This window comes from Ranitomeya variabilis, chromosome 8 (genome assembly GCF_051348905.1).
Source record: "Ranitomeya variabilis isolate aRanVar5 chromosome 8, aRanVar5.hap1, whole genome shotgun sequence".
NCBI classification, from domain to species: domain Eukaryota; kingdom Metazoa; phylum Chordata; class Amphibia; order Anura; family Dendrobatidae; genus Ranitomeya; species Ranitomeya variabilis.
The window spans coordinates 65,160,418-65,182,662 of record NC_135239.1 but is presented as its reverse complement, the minus strand read 5'-3'; the positions used below and the strand labels follow the sequence as shown (position 1 = coordinate 65,182,662).

The 22,245-nt window shown below is 42.9% G+C and overlaps 1 protein-coding gene across 4 annotated transcripts in view; it reads left to right on the top strand.

The window, feature by feature from the left end:
* SUCO (SUN domain containing ossification factor) overlaps positions 1-22,245 on the top strand; it is a 96,091-nt gene that overhangs the window by 62,240 nt on the left and 11,606 nt on the right. For 2 of the 4 annotated variants that reach the window (XM_077278018.1, XM_077278022.1), the window contains 11 exons: positions 4,019-4,039; positions 4,216-4,271; positions 5,398-5,486; positions 7,955-8,020; positions 9,931-10,011; positions 11,850-11,943; positions 13,552-14,682; positions 15,813-15,900; positions 16,488-16,592; positions 17,741-17,892; positions 21,431-21,522. In XM_077278018.1, the coding sequence (XP_077134133.1) occupies positions 4,019-4,039; positions 4,216-4,271; positions 5,398-5,486; positions 7,955-8,020; positions 9,931-10,011; positions 11,850-11,943; positions 13,552-14,682; positions 15,813-15,900; positions 16,488-16,592; positions 17,741-17,892; positions 21,431-21,522 (1,975 nt within the window). The remainder of the gene's footprint in view (positions 1-4,018; positions 4,040-4,215; positions 4,272-5,397; positions 5,487-7,954; positions 8,021-9,930; positions 10,012-11,849; positions 11,944-13,551; positions 14,683-15,812; positions 15,901-16,487; positions 16,593-17,740; positions 17,893-21,430; positions 21,523-22,245) is intronic. The other 2 variants (XM_077278019.1, XM_077278021.1) reach the window with 2 other exon arrangements.

Genomic DNA, 22,245 nt, shown 5'->3' with positions numbered 1-22,245 from the left:
TCTTTGCTGCAGAAGTTAAAATGCTTGACCTATCTTAAACTACAAATCTGCAGCCACTATGTGCAGACTCTGGGACTGCAGACTTGTGAATCCTCACATTTCACATACTGTGCTTTGAGTATTCTCCGCGGCCGGGAGCTGTGGGCTCGTGACTACAAGAATGTGAATTGCTTACATACAGTCTTGTGCCGACAGATGGGCATGGACTTGCCCAATTCAATATGCATGTATTGAGTGAGGCCAGACATGTCTAGTTGGAATGTGGCCGGAAGTGTGCAGAATCGCTGATTTCCGATCACATGACTGCCTGCTCCTGCCACTGGAGATCCTTACTATGTGAGTATTTACAAGTCTGTAGTCACATAGAGAAACTGCAGACTTGTAGCTGAAGACCGGACAACCCCTTTAACCTGTGAACAATGTGGGAGATCACTCAGTTCAGACCAGCGGCTCAGCCACCATGCTGTGGTCCCAAACTATCAATCTTCAGGAATGCACTGCCCCCCGAGAAGCAGAGAGCTGTGAGACAGTGGAGCCGTGCCCTCCTGAAGAACAAACCTAAAAGAACACGTTTGAGAAATAATGCATATTACTGAACCAAGTGCTCTGCACATAAAATGCTACTATTCCGCACCGTGCGTCCAGGGATTTGCTATTGGCTTCTAGTTGAATATCTGATGAGTCTCCAAGGAGTTGCTGAAGCTCCCTCTGTACCTCCAGAGCTGCTTCTGGGAAATACAAGAAATAGACTGCGGAGATGTAGACACTTGAAAACCTGTGACCTGCATGCTGGCCTTGATATACAGGAGGTTTTAATTTAAAAAGAGCCTGTCCTCACAATTTAACCCGTTAAAGTAACGGTACAGCAATAAGGGCCCTGTTATACTGGTTTAATGGATACCTGTAGTGAAAATAATCCGTAGCTTGGTTCTAGTTTAATTCACCTTAGAAGTTTTGGTGCAGTAGCCTCTTCGTGGTTCGGGGGCAGCACTGAGGTTAGGGTTTTCGGCTCCGCTGTGGCCCATCCACATTTGTATGAGCCTCATTTTTTTAAGTTTCTTGCACAATCATGTCCTAGTGTTCTCCAGCAAAATGGTCCTGGAGGCGGTGCGTTCTCCGATTAACCTCTGGGGGTCTCCAGCAAAATAGCGGTGCAGATCGAGATCTTGGCTCGTCAATAGCACCAAGAGGCTATTGCACCAAAACGTCTAAGATGAATTAGACAAGAACCAGGCTATGGATTGTTTTCTTCTTCACAACAGGTATCCATTAAATCAGCATAACATCGCCGTTATGGCCTTACCTTTTACTTTAGCAGGTTAAATCGTGATGATCGTTTCTCTTTCAGAGGTTTTCTGACTAGTGCGTATATCTGGCGCTTCATCTGATCTGGAGAGTGTTGGGTTTATTCTTGCGATCAGTGTTGATCCCAGCGGTCGGACATTTGTCATATCTGATCATAAGTGTGCAGATGTCCTTATTGGGTAGAACTGGTGTAAACTATCAGATGAAAAGCAGTTTAGTCTTACAAATGAAATGCCCTTGTTGAGAACCAGGAATTTATTGCGCAGAGTTATCTGTGCGGCAGGTCTATTGACGACGTTTCATCACTTTAATCATCTGCAGAATACTTTCACCTCTTACCTAGAGGCATAAAGCAGATGCATGACATTCCTTCATACCGGTTTTATGATCTACATACAGTGTGATTCTGCAGATATGTGGCTGTCTTTTATTTGCTCGTTTTTATTTTCTATGCTCTTTTTATCTATGTAGGTTATTCAACGTTGAATTAAATGAATTATCTGCCTGGTAGAAATCAACTTAATCTATTTCTTCTATCTAACACTTTACTCTGTGCTTATAAAGTTGTAGTATTTTTTGGTTTTTCTTACATGTGAAAATTTCTTAACTTGCAATTGCCAATTTATTCCAAAGCTTCTGACCTTTTATTATGTGGTGTAAGCCCCAGAGTCAGCTAATATTGGGAAATCTTTGTGCAGACGTTCACTTTTTATGCCTAGAAGTGTAGTAAGATATTATTTTTTTTTAATGCATGACCGCTTTTATCACTATATCGATTTATAAAACCACCCCTCATGGTGCAGTTACAGACGGCAGATGGTTTTTATGCCATATAGTGCCCCACTGAAGACTTGCAGAAAAGTTCTGGGTCTTAATGTTTTGGCGTGATCTGTGTTGCTGCCAAATTTGCCATGTAGCCGCAGCGTTAAAGGGAACCTAGCATCAACAATACTAATTATCCCGGATTTGTGGGATTTTGTTTGAGACTTCTTTTAGAAGGACAACACTAAAATTGACACCCCTTCTAATTTATACAGAGCATATGGCAATCGAAGAGGAAGTCTCCATTTACTTGCACTTTTTTTTTGTGTGTGTGTTCCTTTACACAGTTTTATTGGCGTTTGTTTTAAGGCATTAATATAAAAAGGGACTCCACATCATCTGTTTCTAGCTTGTCTCATATTTTTCCTTTTAACTGATGGCTTATATTTGGTGATATTTAAGAAAAAATGCAGTATGAACCCACTGTACATGGGGAAATGTGTCCTCCTGAGAGCTATAGAGGATTCTTGTAATGCCACCATTGTGATTACAGGACGCATTGTAATAAGTTGTACTAACATTTACTTATGAATAAGATCAATAGGATGTGGATCCTGCTGACAAGGCGCGGTTTCCTAGACTATTAAATGCCCCACCAACCCTCCCTATAAGAAGATGAATTTAGTCGTAATTCATTTTATTATCTGGGTTATACAGTCAGGATATAGTAATTGCCCTTTCGTAGGATAGATGATCAATATCGGATAAGTAGAAGTCTGACACCCGGCACCCCCACAATTGTTTTTTACAACCTTCAGCTGCACCTGGATGTTCTCACATGCAACGGAACTGCACAGCACATCTGTATTCGGCATGTAGTGGCCGCTCCTGGGCACTGCAGAACAGTTCCTACTCCTATGCTTTTATATCCGTTTATGACCTGCCGGAGTTGTAAGAACTGTTCTATGGGGGTATCATCTGATCTTATATTGATGAACTATCCTATGAAATGGTCATGAATATATCCTGACTGGGCTTCAAGGAGTTTGCCAATCTGGATATGTTAATGAAGGCTCTATGAGTTAATATCAGATCAGTAGTTGTTTTCTGGCCGGAGCTTGTTATAAATGCATGGAGCGAAATTATACATTCTATTATACTCCAGTAGTTGCTCCGTGGTACTGCACTACAGCCGCTGTTGGAGGGGGAACTGTTCTGCAGTATTCGTATGCGGCCACCACACGCTGAATGGAGCTGCACTCCATGTGTGTACATACACCTACCCCGAAAGCTCGCAAAAAGTGATTGGTGGGGGTGCTCAGTATCAGACCCCCATAGAGCTGATATTGATGTCACTTATTAGGCGGTGTGCTGTTGTTTCAATACAATCAGTGTTTTATCAGCAGGAGACTCACTGCCGGACTACAGCTCACATGCCTCCTGGTCCAACTGCACGCCCATGATAAGCAGCTTACTGTCAATATACATTGTACACGGAAAGCTGCTAATCAGGGGTGTGGGCAGCTTTCTGAGCTCTGCTACAAGCTACATCTAAAAACTCTGTCACAACTGCTGTACCTAATAAACTAAGTGATATATTGCTGGAATCAGGGTCTCTGCCCCTAGGGTACTGATCTCAGATGAGGTAGCAAAAAAGCTGGTTACTGATTCCCTTTAAAGCCCAGAGTGTGTCCCCCTCTTCTGACAGGCCACTTGGGAGCATCTGGTTCCTTACAATTAACCATTTATAGAACCACTATTCTTTTTACGTTCTGGTCTCACTATCATGTGGAGGATCTATAAAATCCTACAACTTTATTTCTTCTTGCTTGTTCTTTTCATGGTCTTCATTTATATGCTGATCCTTAGATGATATGGCTTGTGGCATGTACTGTGTTTCTGTACTGACTCTTGTTTTTCTTTCTCTTTTCTGCGTTCCTTGTTGCGTCAGATGTTCATCAAGTACATAAAGGTTAGCAACGTCGTCTGAATGTTGTGTGCACTGCGGGTGAATGCATGGCCAAGTTTGCAATGTCTGAGCACCAGAGTCCATCCAGATTTGTTTCTAGGTGCCATTTAATTCAGCACACTAATCATTCACACTTTGTATTAAACATATTGTTTGATGTAACATTTTGTACTCTTTAGGTGGAGCTTATATCACATTTTGGATCGGAACATTTTTGCCCGTTAAGCCTTATAAGGTAATGAGAAATTCCAAGGATATTTCTGTCAATCATTAGAATAATGAAGGAAAGATGGAGAAGTGGAAGGGCAATCTGTGCTGTGTAAATTCCATGTCATGCTGTGTGGGAGTCCTTCAGTTTAACAAAGTCCTCTGGAAATTTGAATTTAGTGGTTGTCCAAGGTTCAACAGTACTGCTCCTGAGCTTCCCGCCTCCTGCTTGCCAGGGGTGTTGCGCTCCTGCTTGTGACAGTTCAGAGCAGCGGCATTGTTGCACTGCTTGCCCCAAACTGTTCTGTACTGTACTGTAGTGTGGCTAGTACTGCATATGAGGCAGCATCAGAAGCACAGTAAGGCTAAACCTGGCTAGGATTAGGAGCTAATAGTGTTCTCCAGCCTCAAGGCAGCACTACAAGTTCAACAGGATAGAGCCTGTAAGTACTGCACAAGTTTGGCCACGGCCTCCATGCAGCAGTGGTGGCCATTCCCCTTGGCAACGGGCAATAAACCATTAAAGAGGAATGCAGGGGATTATACTTATACTGGCTGCAAAGGGGAATAAAAGTTTTTTTTTATTTTTATTTATATATTTTTTGTAGCTCTAAGCTATGGTGGGGATGTGTTCTTTTTCTGCTGTTATTGCCTGCTTATGATTGGTCAACATCATATGAAGAAGTACACGCCCCCAGTGAAAACTGTCTGAGAACACCCCCTTGGACTTGACTTAAGTTAACGGATTAGGTGCCAAATACTTTGATAGCGAACTCCCCACAATGAAGTGGTGAAATAAAAAATAAAATAATAAATTGTTATATTAATATATTTAATATTGCGCTCTACAGCCACTATTAATGTCCAGTTCAGCATGAGAAATTAGGTGGAAGGTCCTCTTTAATGCCATATTTGGTACTATAGGTAAGGAAGGCTCACTTTTTACATTTGTGTTTGATCCGGGAATATATAAGTTCATTTTATCCCTGTTGCCACATTTCCATTGATGCGTTTAAATAACGTTTCTAGACTTGACATGTTTTCTTTTAAGCCTTCAAATATCTGTATAATGTGTATATATTATATGCAGGGTTGTATATTATTTGCTTAGGATCAGATACAACAGATTAACGTGTCGTTCCATTGTCTCTAAGGGTTTTCGGCACCAGCATGGTGGAGGAGTATGAAGAAGTTGACTCTCAGTACCACTCAGAACGCCCAGATATTTATGATGAAGATGAAGGTAGGTTGATTTCTAAAATATATATTATATATACACATGCACTGCTAAAAAAAAATAAATAAATAAAGGGAACACTAAAATACCACATACTAGATGTCACTGAATGAAATCTTCCAGTTGCAAATAGTTATTCATTACATAGTGGAATGCGTCGAGAACATTAAAACATGAAAATTATCTCTGTAAATCAAATTTAATATCTCATGGAGGTCTTGGTTTGGAATGATACTCAAAATCAAAGTGAAAAAATCAAATTACAGGCTGATCCATCTTCAGTGGAAATGCTTCAAGACAAGGAAATGATGCCCAGTAGTGTGTGTGGCCTCCACGTGCCTGTATGACCTCCCTTCAATGTCTGGGCATGCTCCTGGTGGGGCGATGGATGTTCTCCTCAGGGATCTCCTCCCAGACCTGTATTAAAGTATCAATTCAACTCCTGGACAGTCTGATGCAACATGACATTGGTGGATGTAACGAGACATGATGTCCCAGATGTGCTCGATTTGACTCAGTTCTGGAGAAGGGACAGACCAGTCCATAGCATCAATGCCTTCACCATGCAGGAACTGCTGACACACTTCATCCACATGAGGTCTGGCATTGTCCTGCATCAAAAGGAACCCAGAGCCCACTGCACCTGCATGTGGTCTCACAATGGGTCTGAGGATCTCATTGCGGTACCTAATGGCAGTCAGGCTACCTCTGGCGAGCACATGGAGGGCTGTACGGCCCTCCAAAGAAATGCTTCCCCACATCATTACTGACCCACTACCAAACCGGTCATGCTGGAGGATGTTGCAGGCAGCAGAACTTTCTGCACGGCATCTCCAGAGTCTGTCACGTGCTCAGTGTGAACCTGCTTTAATCTGTAAAGGGCACAATGTTGACTTTGGCATTTGTCATAGAACACCAAAATTGGCAATCACCCTGCACTGTGTTGGGCTGTAAGCACAGCAGCCACTTGTGGATGTCGGGCCCTCATACCACCCTCATGGAGTCTCATGCACTGCTCCTCCTTTTCCTCCTTGCACAAAGGTCCTGATGATAGGTTATTGGCCTCCTACGGACCCTTCTACATCTTCTGGAAGCTGCTTCATGCTCTGGACACTGTGCTGAAAGACACAGCCACCTTTCTTGCCCCAGCTCACATTGATGAATGAGCTGCACTACCTGAGCAACTTTTGTTGGTTGTAGACACCGCCTTATGCTACTGTATAGTACCTCTAGGGGTGAGGACAAAATGCAAAAGTGACCAAAACAGCCAAAAAGGATGAGAACATAGAAATGGTCTGTGGTCCCCCCTGCAGAACCACTCCTTTTATAGCGGTTGTCCTGTTAACTGCCTATCATTTCTACCTGTTCTCTGCTCCATTTGCACAACTGCAGGAGAAATTGATTAGCAATCAGTGTTGCTTCATAACTCGATGTGTTGATTTCTTAGAAGTGTGATTGACTTTGAGTTGCATTGTGTTGTATAAGTGTTCCTTTTTTTTATGAGGGGTGTGTGTGTGTGTGTGTGTGTGTGTGTGTGTGTGTGTGTGTGTGTGTGTGTGTGTGTGTGTTTTACTGATTTAATAGAATGTCAACTATTTGCCAAAAATAACTTGGTACATTTTTTTTTTTACAATTCTGTTGGCTTTATTCTATAGTGCAGAATTAGCTGCAAACCCAGGAATAATCATACATTTTTGGTGCGCAGAACAAGTGCAGACTAAATCCAGCCAGTGTGAGTAGCCAAGAGGAGTAATTTCTTAGCTGCTCAAGCTGGTTCTGGACTATTCTATCTGAATATAATGCCCACTGTCAAGACGTTCATTGTGAACACCATCCAAAGAAAGAGAGGTGCATGTAGTCTTTAAAAAAAAAAAAATAGATATTCTTACACTTTAAACCATATAAAATGCATAGAAATTCACCAGAGCTGTAATTGAGGACCACCTATATTTATATAGTTACATCCAATCTACAAGGAATTGTAGTGGGGAAAAAACAACTTGTAAGTAGATATAAATGCCACTTAATGAGCCATTTTATAAATATTTGCTAAGTGCAGAAGTGCTGCCTTATCTATTTAAGCTGATGGTGCTATTTGCATAAATGATGATCAAATGGCAATAAGATGACTTGTATGTTTTGCAGACTGATGTGGTGCATGGTCCTGGTGCCTTCACACACCACATCAGTCTTCAAAATATGTAAGTGGTGGCGGATAAACCGCTGTAATTTTAATCTGAATTATTTGGGTCCGATTGAAGTAAGCAGCATCAGAAGTGAATGTTAGAAGTTTATCCCACCATATGGCTCCCTGTCCCCTCCAACCAAGCTCAACCATACAGTTTTTAAATAAAGGTTTGTGTCACATCCCGGAGAGATGGATTTTACCCCTACTTTCCTTCAGTTTCCAGACAGTATCTCTGCAATCACACGTAACAATAACATGTATGAAATTCTCTCACTTTGACTTTCAGATTATCCGCTGGATTACAACACCAGAGATGACAAATCGTCAAAGAATTTGCTGGGCTCTGCTACAAGTGAGTGCCGCGTTCCACAACATGAGGAAATGCCCGGTGTATCCACAGCATTGCTGCGTGTCTGTAGGAAGCAGGGTGGTCATCCCACTGTGATAGGGCTGCCCCAAGATTGCGTCTCATGGTAGATGGCCTCCTCCTTCCATATAGTGATCTCTGCCTTATTTGCACAGGAATGCCAAACGGCAACCAGATCTCTGCAACTATGAGTGATTGTTCCCCGATGTGGATGATATGTCCGTGACTAGCTTGCCTTACTGATAAATAATATAAATATATATTCTAGTTAAAAATAAAGCAGTTGCCCAGCACAAGCCGCGAGAATCCAGCTCTCATATGTTATGGGCCCTTTGCAAAATGGAAGAGTCAAAGTGGTTGATCGCTACAGTTTCTCTGCAATAGTTTGATAAATCTCCCACTTTGTGGCTCTACCTTTTTTCTGCAATCCCGCATGCAGGAGGCGTTGATGAGCGGTCACCCGCACGTCCCGCTGCTCGACTCGCTCCTCCTGGATGTAGCCAGGGAAGACCCCGGGACAAAACTCTCCCATCTGAGTGATCAGCGGGAGCCCCAGTAGTTCGACCCATAGTGATTTAACTTTTACAGTGATTTATTATGCATCTCAGAATATCCCTTTAGTTCCGCTATCTATGAGCAGGGTTTGTGTGCTGCCATCAGAAGTAGTGCTAACCCGGCGTTGGCCAGTGCTCGCTGTCAGGACTGTTTGGCTGCCTGTAGCTATAGCAGGTTACTATTAATGTGGAGCAGATTTTCTCTATATCAGGTCGTTGTCGCCCTGTAGTCCAGCAGCACTGACAATGATTGACGTCACTGTGAACGTGCTACGTAATAAATGCAGTATGATTCTACACGAGACGCCTCTTGCCAAGGGAAATGCATTGTGTTCCCCAGGCAGCCAGATCAAGAATGTCACCGTACCAAAGGGCAGACTGTCCTGCATATTGGGTCTTCGATTGTCATCTGATTATTTTACACACTGACATCTCTGAGTATCGAGGATGTCCTCTATTAACCGAAAATTGCCTTTCTGTATATTGTACATCAGACAAGATGAGAAAAACATGGATGGCTTCTTCTGGAAACAGCACCTCTTGTATGCATAGGCTGTGTGTGGTATTGCAGCTCAGCTTATTCTATGTGCTAACCCATTAAAGGTTTTCCAGGTTTATGTAACTGAAACATAGTCCATATATAGTGTTTTTTTTTTAACTTCATCATTTCATGATGGCACGGCATAATCATGGTGACAGGTTCCCTTTAAGGATACAGGGCACTGGTGGGTATTTTGCAGCCTCTGAATGACAATGTTCATACTCGCTTCTGCAAATGGATCTATTGATAATGGCGAGGCAGTGAAACCTAGTGTATTGGAAAGCTGTACAAGTTTTCATATATAGTTATTATAGGGGTATTCCTGTCTCCCACGTGATTCCTACAGCTAGGACCTGCATCTAACGGTGACCGGATCCCCGTCTCGGGCCGCCAGAATTGTATAGGTGGCTGTACGGGCGCAGCTCCCTCCATGATCTTCTGATGGAGATCCAAAAATTGCACCAGTGTTTTTGTATTTTCCATTAGTGTCACAGGTGGGAATAACCCTGCAGCAAGCCCCTTTTATCTACCCCAATGATTAAGTCTAACTACTTGGACATGAATGGCTCCAGCTTTACTCCTTTGTGTTGCCCACCATTCGATTTCCCTACATAGATGCTTTGGGAAGAAGATTATTTGGCCAAATATTCCACAGTCTTGGCTTTATGTGTAATGCAGGCGATGAGTAAAGGTTTGTCGCTCGCAGCCGATATCCCGGCCCGTCACCCGATTTTGTCTCCATACCGCCTGCATGTATGCGAGTGAAGTAATGTCTGCTTGTGTTCCTGCGTTCTCTGCAGATGCCATTCTTAGCATGGTGAATAATCTTGCTGCTAACATGCTCGGGGCGAATACTGAGGAAGAAATCGCCGAAGGGAAAGGTAGCCGCTCTGTTTATATCCGTATTACCATACACCTAGTATGACTGGAGATGTGCACTGTAGAGTGATGGTGCTGATCTGTACTGTGCACATTGTCACCAGTGGCTTTCTAGTGGTAACAGAGGCCACCAGATTGTCCGCTAAGAGCTGGGTATTTTATCACCTTCATCCCACAAGTGTAGAAAATATTGTGGCTGCTGGAAGCATGTGCCGCTCACCGCAGCGCTGTCCGTGTGCGCATACATGTACAGTCACGTCACGTGAGGTCCGTTCCAATGCAGGTGACGGAGCGAGGCCAATAATCACTACTGTGGCGGCCATGTGTGATTTATCGCTTGCTATAAATTTCCAATGTAAGCATGCATTCTCGTTTAAAGGGGTTGTCAGATCAGTGGATTCGAGGTTGTCTGATGTGAAGATATGTAATTTTATACACAACTACCTGACGCCAAGTAGAATATCATATGTGGGTCCTGTTTATAAGAATATTATGGATAGGTTTCATTCTTAGGTGTCAGATGGTTCTTCGTGTAGCTGTGTCATCACATCAGGCATACCCGCTTATCTGACAGTCTCTTTAAAAGAAAATGCATGCTACCTTATCTGATACTTGTTAAGCGATTTCTCCCGACTCACAACCATGTTGCTCCAAGCCAGTACCGAAATCGGGCAGGAACGTTCGTCTGGACAACTCCTCGCCACTTGATTAAATGAGGTGACTCCTGATTTATTTTCTAATACTTTTTAGCTGCTTTCTTCAAGGAGTTGTCCACTACTTTTATACTGATGTCCTATTCTTAGAATAGGACATCCATGTCTGATCTTCCAGGGTCCGGCACTCTGCACCCTCACAGATCAGCTGTTATCAATGCCACCAGCCAGAAGTACTCACTTGTGGAGTTTGGCCGTCTGCTTGTAGAGACCGTGGCTTGTTACTGCACGTCCACGTCTATTGACTTGAATAGGAGGCTGATATGTAGTGGATGGCCAAGCTCCACAAGCAAGTACTTGCGGCTGCTGGCATCGATAACAGCTGGTCAGCGGGAATGCTGAGTGCTGGACCCTGGCCGATCAGACATTGATGCCCTGTCCTAAGGATAGGACGTCAGTGTAAAAGTAGTGGACAACCTCTATCAGTATATTTCGGCTGGATAAGGGTTTTGCCCCATGTATTTCCAGCAGATGGCCCAGAGCTCTACACCTTCAGTCATTGCAAATATGTAGAACAGTAGAGGCGCTGGCATATAATGGCTCCCACAACTTCTTTCACCAGTTGTCAAAGTTGTCCATGCACTTGGGGAAAGAACTCTCTCATGTATAATGCTTCAGGATGATTTTACTACTGAACTCTGCATGTATCGCTCCTAGTACAGCCATAAGGATGACGCATGTCTTGTAGTAATCCAATGTGCCGACACAGAGGAGAGAAACCTTTTTACGCCACATGCGAATACTCATAATCCAACTGTTAATGGCAAACCGGTACAGGACTTCACCTGTAAAATGTTAAATGAAGAAACCTGCGTGAATCCTATAATATCTCCATTAGACGAGCTAGTTACTGTGTTCTCACCCCTGCCAGACAGTAATATACAGCATCTTTCTAAAGGTTTTGGCCTGATTACTATTGATTAGTGACTCCCTTGGTATCGCACAAATTTTAAGGAGTTTGGTGGGATCTTCTATGGGTGCAATATCACGCACTGTCTTGCCTCTATTAAGACCTACAGATGCTGTAATGTTAAGATATGTCTCATGACCTACTTTCTTATCTATACAGGGATCTTACAATATTTTTATTACATGCGATAGTTGAATAATTTTATATTTTTCCACAGTTCTGAACAGTAGTACACCTCAAAATGTTACTGAAGAATCTCCAGCCACAAGTGCGACAACCACTCCGGAGGAAGCGCCAACCCCGACGGCTCCGTAAGTACACTTCAGCCCTTGTCCCTGTCAGGCTGTGATCTGCCTCATGTACACTCACCGCTTTGTATCGCTACAGAACCTGTCGTAGCATTTTGGTATTTGCAGCATTTTGCTGTCGTCTACTTTTAACTTGTTAACACTGGATAACAAAAAAAGAAAAGAATGTCCAGCTTGACATGTCATGATTAAGGGAGCTTAGTCTCCAGAAACGCGTTGAGATTCTTACCCATATGGCTTGTGCTGAAGTCTGTATCCTCTATGCTTAAAAGTTTGTGAATAAAGAAAACTCTTTTTTACGGATTCGGTGAAGCTGGACATTCTTTTCTTTTTTGGACTCTATACACCTGGACACAGCGGGTCCTTGCTCCCGAAGATTGGTTTATGCATCACGGGTGAGCTGGTTTATATTCCAACGCTGGATAACCTCTTATCGCCTTCCCACTGAATAGGCAATAATTTGTTGATTAGTGGGGGTCAGACCGCTGTCACCTGCACTGTTATGGTTTTATTCCCATTACGAAATGGACAGGCTGGTCAAAAGTCTGTCATATTCAGAAGAGATTTTTCCAGCAGCCCCATAGAGGATGAATTGGAAAACAAGGGCTCATACCCTCTCTGATTAGTAGGTTTGTAATAACATGAAAAGTTTCTACATGTCGCCTTGTCATTGGAGGATGTACAGGGAAAGACTGAGGTCTGTCGGCTTTCTTTCGGCTGTCGGCTTTCTTTCGGCTGTCGGCTTTCTTTCGGCTGTCGGCTTTCTTTCGGCTGTCGGCTTTCTTTCGGCTGTCGGCTTTCTTCCGGCTGTCGGCTTTCTTCCGGCTGTCTGCTTTCTTTCGGCTGTCGGCTTTCTTCCGGCTGTCTGCTTTCTTTCGGCTGTCTGCTTTCTTTCGGCTGTCTGCTTTCTTCCGGCTGTCTGCTTTCTTCCGGCTGTCTGCTTTCTTTCGGCTGTCGGCTTTCTTCCGGCTGTCTGCTTTCTTCTGGCTGTCTGCTTTCTTCCGGCTGTTGGCTTTCTTCAGACTGTCATTTGCAGCTTACTATGTCCTGACCACAATGTATAACTTTTCTTCTGAATCTGATCAGATACACAGAACTGTCAGACAAAACTTTGTTCTTCAGCCCACTATCTCCTGACTCCCCGCATACGTGTGTAGAAGAAGGGAGGCTGACAGCAGAGTATCTCCCCTTGACAATGAAAAGGATCCTCCATTGAAAATCCAATGATCTGATCATTTTTCGCCTCAGATATCCTGTCAGGAGGCCCCTACAAATATCAGTCTGCTGGTTTCTGCTAACTTTCATCTAATGTGCATGGGGGGGGGGCCCCTGACTCCAAATGAGTACTGCTTTAAAAATTGAGCAGATAGAGCAATGAGTCTCGGGTCATTTAGAAGTGAATTTTGTGGCATTAAGCAATATGTGATAAGCATATTACAGCAAGTATTACAAATCATGATGTATGTTCTTAGAAGGGAATGGGATAATGTACAGTATGCTGTAGGTCGGCATGGAGTGTAATTCTTTATTCTGGTCCGATATACCGGTAATCTTTTATCCTCTACTAAAATTAACGGATTTCTCTAAAACTTGTTTGATTTTTGATTCCAGGTTGGAGGAAGAGAGTGTGACTCTGCCAACGGTGTCTGTGCCAGAGCCAGAAACTCCCAAAGAAAGCCCCATTGTTCAGCTGGTCCAAGAGGAAGAGGAGGAGCCGCCGGCCCAGTCCACTGTGACTCTTTTGGGCAGCGATGAACAAGAAGACGACACGGTGTCCTGGTTTGAATTTGAGAGCCAGGTTTACTGTGGGGACTTGGCCACTGCCTGTTGCATCTCCAGCTTCTCAGAGTACATTTATAAGTGGTGTTCAGCCATCTTTGCCTTTCATAGGCAGCGTAGTAAACCAGCAGAGGACAAACATAAGGAGGAAGAAGACTCCCAGTCCATGCAGGAGCCTTTATCTGCCCCAACTACTGTTGAGCCGTTCGCTGAACCGTCTGAGAACAAAATTGCAGAGGAGGCCACAACAGACTTCATTTTGGTAGATCCTGGAGACAATTTACAGACCGGATCTGCAAATAAGGTCATCGAGCCCATCCATTTGGAGCCTAGTCAGTCGCAGACCATTTCTCAGTCGGTGGCAGCTGACGAAAGCGGGTCCTCAAATGTATCTCCTTCAGAGACCAACAAAGTGGTGACAACCCCGACTCCTGACCTCATTTCTACAGATTCTGTGCAGAATCAAACAAAGGAGCAAAAGCCGAGTGATACCGGTACTCTGATTTACGCAGAGAAGCCAAGTTTGGGCTCCGAGGACAGTACCCTAGTGGAGGATGTGGTGGAGGTCGCCAGGGAGGAACCGGCCGACTACACCAAAATTATTCAAGATACAGAGACTCTGCAGATGCAAGAAACTAGCATCTCCGCTGAGGGGAGCGAGGTGGACACTAAAGAGACATTAAAGCCTGTCTTGACCCCAGTTGTGGATATCCCTGCGGCTGCGGAGAAAAAGGAGGAAGACCCCATGAGCGAAGATGCTTCCCTAAGTGGTAGCTTGCACAGAAGTACTACTGATTTCTATGCCGAGCTCCAAAATGCCACTGAGCTGGGCTACACCAATGGGAATCAAGTGCACGGCTCCAACCAAAAGGAGTCCGTCTTTATGCGCCTCAATAACCGAATTAAAGCTCTGGAGGTTAATATGTCTTTAAGCGGTCGCTACCTTGAAGAGCTTAGTCAGAGGTAAGTCCAATGATTTCCTTATGAACATGTAGCCCCCTCCTGCTCTGGTGGTCTCAATATGACCATATAGAACAGGTTTGATTCTTCTTTTGCAAATGTTCCTATTTTTCATTTTGGGGGAATTTTCTTTAGCTTTCCATAGGGATTTTGGGCTTGTTTCACATTAGTCAGAGGCTTCATCAAGAAGTTTTTTACGCCGACTCTGCTCAAGAATCCAGGGAAAAAATAGGCCTTTTTTCTATCTAAACTATCAAAACTAGTGATGACCGAATATACTCGTTACTCGAGATTTCTCGAGCACGCTCGGGTGTCCTCCGAGTATTTTTTAGTGCTCGGAGATTGTGAAGTGCTAACCCAAAGTAACCATTTAATCATCAAAGTAAATGGCGCTTACCAGCAGCCAACACCAGAATGGGGTGGATGGCACCAGAGGAATCCAACAGAGCCCCCAACGTACGTTTCGCTTGTTTGTTTGTTGCTTTCTCCCCTTGAGAAAGCAACAAACAAACAAGCGAGACGTACGTTGGGGGCTCTGTTGGATTCCTCTGGTGCCATCCACCCCATTCTGGTGTTGGCTGCTGGTAAGTGCCATTTACAGCTATTTGCTTTGATCATTAAATGGTTACTTTGGGTTAGCACTTCACTAAATCTCCGAGCACTAAAAAATACTCGGAGGACCCCCGAGCGTGCTCTGGAAATATCGAGTAACGAGTATATTTGCTCACCATTATTAATTACTCAATCACCCAATGAATTGGCGTTCTGCACATCCAACTGACTGTCGCCATGTTAACACTGCTGGAAATTGGCAGCGAGTGTTGTCCAATTATTGGCACGTCTAGATGGACCTTAACTCTGTCCTCACTGACTCACACAGCATCAGTATCTAGAAATACTCCTCAGTGATGAGGTCAATTTATTAATGGATCTTATGAAGATTGGAAGTATGGTACTTGGTAAAGCAGACGTGAAGAGCGGTCGGGTCCTTTTTATTTAATTTTTTTAAATCGTATATATTAACTTAGCTAGTTTAGACCGTGCAGACTCCTTTTGTCCCCCGCAGCACCAGGGGGTGTATTTTCATCTAGAACATTATGAATGTCTTTTTTTCTTTTTTTTCTTTTTTTAAGGTATCGAAAACAAATGGAAGAAATGCAGAGAGCTTTCAACAAAACAATATTAAAGCTTCAAAATACCTCCCAAATAGCAGAAGAACAGGTAATGAACGACATCTGGGTATTTCGTAGCGATATTAAGTGGAAAACCTGTTGAGCTGGTCTCTGTCGCATCACAATTACCTCCAGGTATTTTCGTTGACATTGCGGCAATAAATTAGTCGCAAGTTCCTGAACATAGTCACACACATTAGTGCTTTTCATCACCAATTCTCCACATTTTCCAGTTTCATGCTGCTTTTCTGTGAGGGGATCAGTTTGCTCACCTGCCATCCTATCCTATCCTATATAATGTTACAGGGACATGATCTGGTCCCCACACCCCGGGGTTTCATCTTTTGGAGATGCTTGGCCGAGTGACAATCTGCCTTGTAAGTGCAGGATGCGTGAAGACCCGGTATCGGCCACCTGGATTGACAGCCATGAATATCGGAGAATAATTGATTCAGAATGTCTACAAGTCCCATTATTCTGTGACATGAAATTAAATGGACGATGTTATTTAAAAAGTGCTTTTTTTTGGGGACCAAAGAACGTTGTGTACAAGAAAGAATAGAAAACCCCTTTTCCATACACAGAACCGCAGGATTTTTTATTACCGAGATTGTGAAATATTTTTTATTCTTTCAGGATCAACGTCAAACAGAATCTATTCAACTGCTCCAAGCTCAGCTCCTCAATATGACCCAGCTCGTCTCCAACCTGTCCGCCACGGTCACTGAGCTAAAGCGGGAGGTAAGAAATCAGCCTGTGCCCCCATCCTGCACTGCAGATTGTTCTGTCTGAACGTGGATGTAAGGCAACAAGGCAATGATTTAGTTCTGCTCCCACCCTAAATAAGAGCTTGTCCCGACACGGGTTCACTAAGTATTTAATATACAGCTGCTATAAATGCTGATCTTGTTTGACTCTATGAAGATAAAAAAAAAAAGTAGGAGGACTGCCAGATATATAACTCACTTTTACATGCATACATTTCTGGCTATGATTGGGGTCATCTGACTACCCCCTCAAAAAAAATTTGGTAAGACAGGCCATGTAATAAAATCTATAGTGACAGCCGTCACCCACTCCCATTGCTCCAGCACAGGCACCTCCAGCGGTCTCCACCAGAACCCGAAGCCATGATGTCCCGTTTCTGGTCACCGGACTGCTAAGGGCTGTGATTGGCTGCAGAGGTTGGGGGATTGGAAGCCCTCGCCATTCAAGGCACATTCAACATGGGGTGGGCTCTGTCCCCTATGTACATCAAGCTTATGTTTACGAGCTCCATGTGCCACGTCCAAACATCGCAGGACCCATACACCCAGGAGACTCCATACCCATTAAATGTTCGATCAGTTCTGTAGAAATTTGTCGGTTCAGTGAACATTAAAAATAAAAGTGGATGTCTGGTGAAAATAAATTCTCCACAGAATGGGGATAACTTATTGATCGGTGGGGGTCTGACCTATTGGACCTCCACCCATCAGCACTTTACCAACAGTGCTCATGCTCAACCACCGCTTCATTCATTACCCACAGGGCTGCTTTTTCCAGATCCCTTATGAAAAATAAATGAAGCTGTGGTTGGGCGTCTGACCCGCCTCTTCCATTTTGCAATGGGGTAAAAAGTGCCCCATTGCAAAATTCCCCCAAAATTCCCCATTCTGCCTGTCGGCGCATGTCCCAGCTATCACACCCAACAGATCAGTAAGTTGGGTGATAACTTAATCTCATCAGAACAATCCCTTTAACACAACGTATTTAACCCATTCGTTAGTGGAGATCGGACCACACATTTGCTCAATTATTAACTTCAATATTGGTTGAAAACCTTGTGATTTTTATTTTTCTTTCTATTCCCGTCTTCTATGTGAAACCTCGTCGTTCTTGTATCTCAGGTATCCGATCAGCAGAGTTACGTGGTCCTCTGTCTGATCATATGCATCGGTTTGGCCTTATTTATTTGCGTTCGCTATAGAAGCTGGTCTCCATTCAATGACGACGACGTATCAAAAATCCCTAAAAGCAATAATTACCCAAGTCCTAAAAGGTGAGTGCAAACCGTCTATAATAAGGAAATTAAGGATGGGTGGCAAATGATTGTATGAATGGGCATGCAAAATTTAATGTTCCAGCAGTTACAGCCATATCAAAAGGTGTGGGGTTTTTTGTTTTTTTGTTCTACTTTTATATTTGCTTTGAGCTCCGACCCGGCGTTCTTTCGTAAGTAAACCTAGTGTTAGTTCATGTGACATATTGCTCATTTGGACATGAATGTTGGGCTTCAAAAAGAAACCTGTTGCCAAATTATGAAATATTTTTGCAGTGTATTGAACCAAACTTCAAAGGGTCAATGACGTCCATGTTCTCCTAAAATACGAGGTGCGGATCACACTAGTGATGTCTGTGATCTGGGACCACCGGTTTCCAGAGCAGGTGTTTGTTAGAGCGCCCTCTGGTGCCATGTTAGAATACTACATGACCATTCACAGTAACCTACGGTATTTCTTGGCGTAGTAGCATTTAATCTGTATCAGATTTGGCTCCTGTCCACACACTGTAGGTTCTGTCAAGATCTGCATGCAGATTGGACAACTAAATCTAGACCGGTTAAGTTTCATCGGAGCATGTTTTTGGTTCACATGCTGTCACTCAAACCAATGATATTCATTGGGCAGTGCTGATGAGTGTGTTTTTTTTTTTTCCTTTTTTTTTTTTCTCCCCTGACAGTATATGCTGCAAAGATTTTTCACTTTTACAAATTTCTTCCATGTGTCCCAAATTTTAAAATTTGTGGGTGAGCAAAAAAAAGAAACAAACCGACCCCACACAGATCAACCCTATAGCAACTGATTTTTACGGCTACGTTGCAATTCTCTTCACACCGAAAACCGTATTTTGCCTTGTAAATTTTTAATAACTGCTGCTGTATAAAAACGGATTGCACATGAATGAGGGTTAACCAAAAAAAAAAAATCGTCGAAGTTTTCTAGATGAAACTCTGACAAATTTATTTTCTTTATACGCTCATGTGAACCCAGCCTGTGTTACAGCTTCAAAAGCAACGCGTGTGTTGAAGGATACGGACACTTTTGGAAATATATATATATTTATATTTATTTATTTTTTTCTCTTTATTTATTTTTTATTTTCTTAAAAGCACGCATTTTAGGTAAAACATTTTTTTCTTTTTTCAATTTGGTTTCGCTAACCATTTTTCGCTATTTGTCTTCTCTGATTTTTCTATGGCTGGCTGTAAAACTCGTAACATGTGAATCCATAAGTGGGGAGATTGTGACGCTTATACCTTTTTTTTCTTAGCCACAGACCACATGAAAGTTAAGCTGAATTTTTTTTATGTGGTCCTAAATCGGCACTGAAGAGTTCAGAAAGACAGAGGCCACATTCGTACGTCTGAGTGTTAGTCTTGAAGAAACAGACTATTTTTTTTTTCCACTCTTCTGTCATGCCTACTTGCGTCTGTTGTGTTCTCCACCGTGTGTTTTTTTTGTTTTGTTTTTTTTTCTATTGACTCTTGGCAAATGGACCAGTTAAAGAAATGGATGGAAAAATGAAGTAAAAAGCATGACTTCCTAGTTTCATCTGTGTTTCACAAATCCCTTTAGACTTTTATGGCCGAGACTGATTAGCAAAGCAGATGGCAAACATCACCTGCTCAGCCTTCCAGATAGGAGATGGACACGTTTTTAAAACTGTGTGTTTTTTAATCAAAATTTTGAATTAAACTTTTTATCACATAATACATGCATTTAAGTGAATGTAGTACATACTAGTAGTATTAAATAATAATAATAAAATCAACAAACAGGTGCTGCGCTAGCAGGAGGAACTGTGACTAGGAATACATCTCAGTCACCTACCTCACTGTTATGAACTGATGTGTCCACTTGGGACAATGAGCTGCTGCAGACCGTCCTCTGCTATCTTGGAAGGTCCTTGAGAAAGAGGGTCGGCACCCTCGAAACGCGTCGGGATTGGCCCCTGTTAGTGTCCGTCATACGGACTGGTGACGTCACCTAGTAGCCACGCCCCCCGCTCACCACGCCACTGCACGGCGGCGCTATCGGCCGTAGCTGCCTGCCGGACACTACAGCGGCGAGACTGGTGGGGTTTTCAGCACTACGGGAGGACGCTCCCCGGATGGTAGTGCATCGTTTACGTGGCTGCACTGTCTAATCACAGATCTTCCAAGATAGCAGAGGACGGTCTGCAGCAGCTCATTGTCCCAAGTGGACACATCAGTTCATAACAGTGAGGTAGGTGACTGAGATGTATTCCTAGTCACAGTTCCTCCTGCTAGCGCAGCACCTGTTTGTTGATTTTATTCTAATTTTAATATTGGTTGGCAGGGTTGCACACTACGTGCCAAGGTGCTTGCAGCTGAAGGTTCAGGCCAATACATAGCGCCAGTGTGTTACTTTACAGTGTTTGAAATAATAATAATAATAAATATTATTTATTATTTATATAGCTCCATTAATTTCATGGTGCTGTACATGAGAAGGGGTTACGTACAGAGTTATAGATCTCGTTAACAGTAAACGAATTTACACTGACAGACTGGTACAGAGGGGAGAGGACCCTGTCCTTGCCGACTTACATTCCACTAGTAGTAGTCTATTGCTGCAGATTATCCCCCAAGGAACAGAGATCATCCACGTGTTAATTTGGGGAAGGAATTTGCAACTTCCGCCAGTGATTTCACTAAGCCTATGTTCACAAGTCCAGTACATCTGGTCCTGCTAAAATCTGTTGGCAAAAAAAGTTTTTTGCAGAACATTTTTTTTCTTATCCTTTTTCTTCCATTTTTTGTGTCGGTTTGAAATCGAAGAAACCAGAGAGCTATTTAATTTATCCTTTTTAGAGACTTAAAAGAAAAAAAAAAAAACTTACCCAGCTGAAATTAGTTTTTTAAAAATAAACAAAAGTTTTCTCTGCATAACTTTTTTTTTTTTTTTTGCCAACGGATTTCTGCTGGAACCGTTCTAAAAGATGATTACTGGAGATGTGAACGTAGCGTTAAAATCTACAGCGTATTTGCTTTTCTGAATTCTGGCCCATGTTCACATGACTTTATAACAAAAAATTCCTGAGACTTTCCCTGAGATCAGGAACGTCTCAAATGGGAACTTTTCTCAAGATCCTCTGACATCAAAAAATTGTGGCTGGATTTCCCTTTTATTCGTGCTGAAGTTCCCTTAGGTGATGACAAGTGAGCATTTTAATCGCTGGCAGTCCTTGGGTGGTGCAGTCCTTGCGTGGTGTGTCCTGGGCATTAGAAGTAGTGTGCCCATTTATATGACCCCAGCCCATGGGTGAAGGCTGATGTGTATTACACCTGTGGCGTGTGTATACATGTTGTGATGTGATTGCATCTCTAGTAACAGTGATAATTATTATTTATTATTATAGCGCCATTTATTCCATGTTGTCATTAATGTAGCGCCATCCCCCTCCGCAGCAGTTTACTGATCAGAGGGAACATGTACCAGCAATTTAGGACCTTGCATTAATCATCTGTAGTTCGGTAAATATCTGATGTCTTGCCTTTTTTTTTTTTTCTTCAGGTGTTTTTCTTCCTATGATGATATGAATCTTAAGCGAAGAACCACATTTCCTCTTATCCGTTCCCAGTCATTTCATCTCTCAAGTAAAGAAGGTATTTGCGTTTCTGAATTATTACATATGGCAGACACTTGTGTAATGGTTCTAGATGCCTGAACGTATCCAGATTTATCTTTCATGTAGTACATGCGGATGAATGGAAATGCTTAGGAGCAGTTGCTGTACTAAAGGGAATCTGTCCGGAGGATCAACCCTCCTATGCCATCTATGTGAGCACACGGGAAGCTGAATAAAATTGTACCTTGATATCTGTGATCTGATCTTATTCCAGAGAAATCCTTGATTTTCTGAATATGCAAATGAGCTGTTAAGATCTATGGGCCGAACCTAGATCTCCCCGAGAATCTGCCTCCAGAGCCTATTATAAATGCAAGGGAATGTCATCATTGAGAGACATGTAGATTAGGAGAGCGGAGGGTAAATAGGTCTCACAGGGGTAATGCCTGCTTTTATATGTAACAAGCTCTGGAGTCAGATTCTCATGTAGATCTGTGTCCGGCCCATAGATCATAACAGCTCATTTACATATAAGAAAAACATGGATTTCTTAGGAATAAGACATCAGATCGCAGATATCATTGTATTCAGCTTCCTATGATCTACATGCCTGTAGGAGAGTGGATCCTACTGACAGATTCCCTTTAACCCCTTCACGCTGCGGCCCTTTTGCTTTTTCATTTTTCGCTCCCCTCCTTCCCAGAGCCATAACTTTTTTTTTCATTTTTCCTTCACTTTGGCCATGTGAGGGCTTATTTTT